This window comes from Molothrus ater, chromosome 2 (genome assembly GCF_012460135.2).
Source record: "Molothrus ater isolate BHLD 08-10-18 breed brown headed cowbird chromosome 2, BPBGC_Mater_1.1, whole genome shotgun sequence".
In the NCBI taxonomy this organism is placed as follows: Eukaryota; Metazoa; Chordata; class Aves; order Passeriformes; family Icteridae; genus Molothrus; species Molothrus ater.
In genome coordinates, this window is record NC_050479.2 from 76,081,937 (window position 1) to 76,088,449 (window position 6,513).

At 40.6% G+C, this 6,513-nt stretch overlaps 1 protein-coding gene across 1 annotated transcript; it reads left to right on the top strand.

Moving 5' to 3' along the window:
* The first annotated feature begins 1,502 nt into the window (after positions 1-1,502).
* MMP7 (matrix metallopeptidase 7) lies at positions 1,503-6,045 on the top strand. Its single transcript, XM_036389021.1, has 6 exons — positions 1,503-1,610; positions 2,137-2,360; positions 2,467-2,615; positions 4,281-4,406; positions 5,324-5,485; positions 6,023-6,045. Exons 1-6 carry the CDS (start codon positions 1,503-1,505, stop codon positions 6,043-6,045), a joined length of 792 nt encoding a protein of 263 aa, XP_036244914.1.
* Positions 6,046-6,513: the final 468 nt, after the last annotated feature.

The window sequence follows — 6,513 nt, forward strand, 5'->3', positions numbered from 1 at the left end:
CTCCCAAGCCCTCAGATTCCTCTTGTGTCTATGAGGAAATAATCAGTCCCACACACTGGAGTCATGGAGTTCAAAGTGTTTTAAACACATCCTCATCTCCTGCAACCCAGAACCTGGTCCAGATCCAACTTTATTAACACAGTCATACATAAAGGGAGCTGTTGAGGAAGAAGGAGGTGAACCTACTCCTAGCAATAAAGTGTTTAGATTTTTTTAATCAAGCCTAAACATTTGGACATGGATTGATTTTCTGTAAGGTACAAAAACGCACAGAAATGATCACGTCAGTAACTAGGCTGTTTTCAATAATAGGTGACAGCGTCATTCCTTTAGCAGCTGTTTCAGACATTACTGTGTACTGCAGTCCTCTCCTGCATAATTCAGCTGTGTGAGGTATAGATCATCTTTCTCTGAAATGAAATTCTTTCTGGTCATCAGTCAGAAGTACATTGGATACAAGCTAATAACCCACAAACACTTCCATACACATTAAGCTATAGCCATAAAGAGCTCTCAGAGTATGAGAAATATCAACCTTATTTTCCTATTTATGCACATTTCCTTTCAGATTAGAGGTAATATGGTCACAAAACTGCACACCCTGAGATAAAAATCATAAATCAGTCTGTGGACTGGTGTTTCCAGGCCCCAAAGCTATCCAGTGGAATTTAGCAGAGTGAAGCTGGGACCAGTGTTGGTATCAGAGGGCTAGGGAGGTTACAGCTGCCCTGCTCTGTCAGTGCTTCATGCAGCTTTCTCAGGTTGCACTGGTACAGCAGGAGGTCTAATATAGCTCCATATTTCTTAGGGAAAGCTCCTCTCTTACCCCTGAGAGGTTTCACCTACTCTTGCAAGCTGTATTCTCTAAGAAGTTCTCAAATGTGAAGAGATTCTTCTGATAGGGCATCCCATTTCGAAGGAAAGGGACAAAGGCACCTGATGTTCTCCTAGTTCTATAGGGTGCTTTTAAAGAGCTGTCTCCTGAACTGCAGGAGCCTCTGCAAGTTTACTTAAGTGGGCAGTGCTGTAATGTCAGTGGTTTCAGTGAGACACTGCTTGCACCCATCTCCTCTCTGCCTCTACAAAGACTGATACAGGCAGTCAGCCAAAAGGCTCTTGCAAAATGCCTTTGTGTATAAGGAACATGGGAAAAGCAGTCTGAAGTGATTACACAGTAACTGTACCGATAAAGTTACAGAAAGTGAATTTCCCTATGACCCTGTGGTTTCACTACTGGAATAATATGAAAAGAGAGAGACAAAGCTGGCTGCTAGCTGTGACGTGACATCAACAGGGAAGTTACAGGAAAGATTTGTTTAAGGTGATTTCATTTACTTCTTAAAGCATTGATGACATTACACTAACAGAACCAAAAAGTGAGTCACATGTGTAATTGCTGCTTGGAGCTATCAGGATCTATATAAGGGTTTTAGCTCTGGTCTTTGGAGACAGAAAGTCAAACTCTTTCTGCTGGAGCAAGGCTCCTCATCAAGATGGGCACCATGCACTACCTCCTGCTTTGTGCTCTCATCTTCCTGCCTGAGACTCCTGCTTTTCCACTGCAACCAAGACCAGAACCATGGAGCATCATAGACCTTGAGAAAGTAAAGGTAGGTTACATTGGGGGAAACAAAACTACATTATGAATAATCTGATTTTGATTCAATTTCTACATTCCTTTCCTACCTGTCTGTATTATCCTTGTCTTACATTACAACAACAGTTTTTGCAGACGTGATATAAAACAGTTTAAACTTGCTGACTAGCTTAAACCTCTTAAGGCTCACTTTAAAAAGAGACCAAGTTACAACTGGTAAATAAAGGGGAGCATTTTACAAATAAGTCCAAAATTTTATGTGTACTGTTTTAGAAGGCTGTAGATTTGAATGCTCAGTAAATTGTGGTAACTTGACAGGATTTCTTACTTACAGTGTCTCATTGCTGTTACAATTCTTTTTATATATGCTGATCTCTACTACTGAGAGAGTAGAATTTGGTAAATTGAAATGGAAAGACACAAATAAAATTAGAAATGGATGATGCAGAATGATGAAACAATTCAAACAAATGTAAAATGCAATTACCAAAATATCACAGATATATGTATTAATCTTTATTTTCCCTCTCTTCTTCCAGAGATATCTTGATAAATTCTTTCCAATTTTGTCAAAAACACAAAACCTAAGCATAGAAGAAAGGATTAAAGAAATGCAGAAGTTTTTCCACCTGACTGTAACTGGCAAACTAGACAAAGAAACAGAAGGAATAATGACAATGCCCAGATGTGGTATGCCTGATGTAGCAGAATACCAAACATTTCCTGGAACTCCAAGATGGAAAAAGACACATTTAACTTACAAGTAAGTGATATCTCAGGTTTTCTGGGGAAGGGGATTGCTCTGTATTTGACTAGGTGGGTTTCCTTCACAGCCTGAATGAAATTAACCTGTTTTTCTTTCCTGACAGGATTCTCAGTTATACCCAGGACCTACCCAAACGGAAAGTGGATGATGCAATTAGAAGGGCCTTGATGGTATGGAGTGATGTGACTCCACTGCAATTCCAAAGAGCTGACAAGGGCACAGCAGACATTGAGATTAAATTTGCACGTCGTGGTGAGAATACCTGTCCTTTTTAACATACAATGCCATGTTTCTGAACTGTCCTTTTTAACATACAATGCTCCATATGTTACTGAAAGCATGTATTTTTATAGCCATAGCTTTAAGAAAGAACAAAGAGTTGGGAATTAAATCAGTCTCCACAAATTTTATCTACTTTATATCATGCCACCAACTTTCTATGCCATTCTTCAATTTTACTCCTATAAGAGAGTTAGAAAAATCCTTTCAGAGTCACAGCTGTGAAATGAAGGGAGAATCTGGCCCCAGAATGAGACATGTAAACGTAGAGGTTCAAGGTGTTTTTGCCTTGATAAAATGTGCAAAATACTAAGAAGAGCTCTGTAGAGCAAATCAAAGGGTTCTGAAGATCCAGCCTCCATAGGCTGCATTCAAGCAGCTTAAGGCAGGTTTACTTAGGCCTAGACCTAGCCTGGCTCCTAGAATAAGTACCCTTTGGCAGCTGGGGTGCATTTTTTTTTGGCCATAGAACGTCTCTTCTGGTTGATTTGTTTCCAGAAGGAATTACCATGTTGCACCCCAAGATTGCACCAAGGTGCAGCAGCCAAATCATGGTAAGTGGGGTGAACAGAAGTCACTTCAGAAATCCATCTGTGATCTGGAGTAGTCTATGGACGTAGCTCTGCCTTGAACATGTGCCTGGCATGTAAACTGACAGCTTAGACTAACTAAATGCCTACTTTAAGATTGTCTGGCTTGCTGTCTAGATCCATTGACAATATTCACTAAAGCTCCATTGACTGGTAGTGCAGATCAGCATGTGGTCTGCAAGCAGATGAGCACAGAAATGTCCAAAGCCTGTGTGTCACTGATGGCAAGAACATTAGGGTGCCATAAATAGGTGACCTCATGTCCCAGTCAAAGGCAGAACTGATACTTCAAGCTGGAATGGGTTTTAATTCCATGTCACACACTAGGATTAAGTCTCTACTGCCTGTGTTAGTCATGTCCTAAGGGCCATCCACATGGTCTGGGAGAAAGGACACAGGATGGCATCTCATTTCCCAACTACTTCTCAGTAAATTCAGAGACTCACTAGGAGGGAGAGGGAAATTTTCCCAGTTGGTTCAACTCTGATCCAGCTCTTGCACTTGAGGTAGGAAACAGCAATATTCCACCTGCACTATGACAGAAGTAGATAACAGACCAGACCTCAAGGCTGGGAATAAATTACTTTATCTCTACAGAAACATGGTTAACTATACAAAATCACCATCCACACTAAAATCAGTGCAAGTGAGAATGTCTACAGCTAATATTGTCCAGCACTTTTCAATATGAAACACATTTAGATATTAATAACAGTGTTGTCAAGCATTAAGTATTTATTCTGAAATCATCCCTGATTGCAGCCTCAGGATCACACTTCTGACAAAAACTCAGGGAAAAAATATTCAGCTCTTCCTGAAACATGCAGCAGACCAAACTATCAAATACAAGATTTGAACTTAAGTCAGGAATTTGGAGAGTGTTTCCCTAAGCCTCACTTCTCATTTTCACAACCTTGCTGCCATTGTAAGATGTTTTTAAGGATTGTCAGCCAGCAAAACTACCACAAACCAACAGCATGCTTCTACTTGCTGAAGTTAAATATGACAACTGATCTCATCTGATTACATTGATTTATTTCAAATGCAGAGCATGGTGATGGATCTCCTTTTGATGGAAGAGGTGGCACACTGGCCCATGCATTCGCACCTGGAGATGGGATTGGTGGAGATGCTCATTTTGATGATGATGAAAAATGGTCAGATGTCAATCAAGGTAAATCTCACATGTGTAGATGAAAGGGAAAGGCAAATATTGTACATGTTGGAAGAACACAGCCACAGGAACTTGTCACAGACATGTTTTATGAAAAATCCTTTCCTTAGGATTTTTTCTCCTGAGAAGCTGAGAGGCCTCAGGAACAAAATGTAAACAATGGTTATCTGCTGCTGTGGAATGCAACAGGTGGATCTGTGATTGGTCTCATGTGGTTGTTTCTAATTAATGGCCAATCACAGTCCAGCTGTCTGGATTGTCTCAGTTCACAAACCTTTGTTATCATTCCTTTTCTATTCTTAGCTAGCCTTCTGATGAAATCCTTTCTTCTAGTCTTTTAGTATAGTTTTAATATAATATATATCATAAAATAATAAATCAAGCCTTCTGAAACATGGAGTCAACATTCTCGTCTCTTCCCTCATCCTAAGACGCCTGCAAACACCATCACAGGAACTCTTTCTATTCCTCTTCATCCTTGAGTGCTACTTCAGTACTAACATTTCTATCCTTTTCAACTACCATTATAACTACTAGGGCTTCGTTACCATGAGCACCTACATAATGCCTGTTCTGTCCATCATTTAAAGCACTTTTTGCAGGCTAAACAAGGACTGTGAGCCCTTGATTCCTACATAAATTGTGAACAGGTAAATTGACTTGCTTCTAGGAATGCGGTCGACCAAAAGCAGAGTCCAAAAGAGCCTCGGTGTCTCTAGATGCATATGCAAGGAATCAGTAGATTTTTTATAAAATATTGCAGTAATAAAAGGAAGCTCAGCAATAATGGATCAGAAGCCTGGGGTTTCATTTCAAGATGGATCGAAAGATACAAATTCTCCTACACTTTCAATTAATTGAATTTCAAAAAGAAATGCCATACCTTTAATATCCATTTATGTGCTTCTATTTTGCAGATGTCAATTTGTTCCTCGTTGCTGCTCATGAATTTGGCCATTCTTTGGGACTTGCTCACTCCAATGTCCGTGGAGCTCTGATGTACCCTCTCTACTCATATCAGAACCCACAAACCTTCAGACTTCCAGCAGATGACAGGAGAGGAATTCAGAAGTTATATGGTAAACCATGATGAAATTTGATTTTCAAGACAAAAACCTACTAGGGGTACAGCCTTCACTCCCCCTGATTGCAAGGGCCTCATCATGTTACCAAAAAGAAAGAAAGTGAACAGACTTGGGAAAAATCAACTCCTGCTTACTCTGTCCACTCACTATGTTGCCTCTGTAGCCTGCTCCCACTGCAACCCAGAGGTGACAAAGCAGCAGTGCATGGCCTGCTGCTCTGTCCTCCCACACTCCTGCGTTCTGCCAAGCATTCCTATGGCCTTTGCTCTGCAAATGAGCTCCTCTAGTGAGTGGTGCTCCTGGCAGGAAAGGAGAAGTACTGTGCCACTCACCAAGTTCAGTAAAGGCAGAAACTCCTCAGCAACAGGGGAACATAACTAGAATTGACCCCACAGGACAGAATTTGTCAGGTTTGCTTTTCTTTAGGCACCACCCTTTCTCAGGGCATGCTAAAGGAACACTAGGAAGAAAACAGTTGTCTGCATTGACAATTTTCAGTAGGTCTCTATGCTTTTTGCTTCTTTTCCACAGGGAAAAAGCCATCAAACTCTTGAAGAAAGTGCTTAACGAAGAGCAAAGAATTCACATCTTGTTGTTTTGGTCTTCCAAAACACTTTTAATCCTCCGGTTAATTAAGATGGTAAACTCCTGGGCTGCACTTTCTCTCCCTGAATTTTTATGTTGATTTATTTGCACTTTACACTATTTCACCTAACAAAAATAATAAATAAAAAATGTATACTCTGTTTTCTAGGGTTTTCTTTTTTCTTCTGGCATTTCACTGAGGCATTAAGTTACTCCTGCATGCATGACGGACAGTCATACAATATCTTTGTTAATAGGGTTATAGGCACCTAAGGGGCCCGTGTGCGTCAACTGATGTCAGAACAGAACAGGGTTCGTTCTTACATCAGTGCCTTGCTTTAAATTCCCATGCATGTCCTGCCACTTCACAGTATTGACTCCTCAGAATCAGTGTGCTTCCCATACAGCTCACACATAGAGGAGGTCTCCACAGTGCT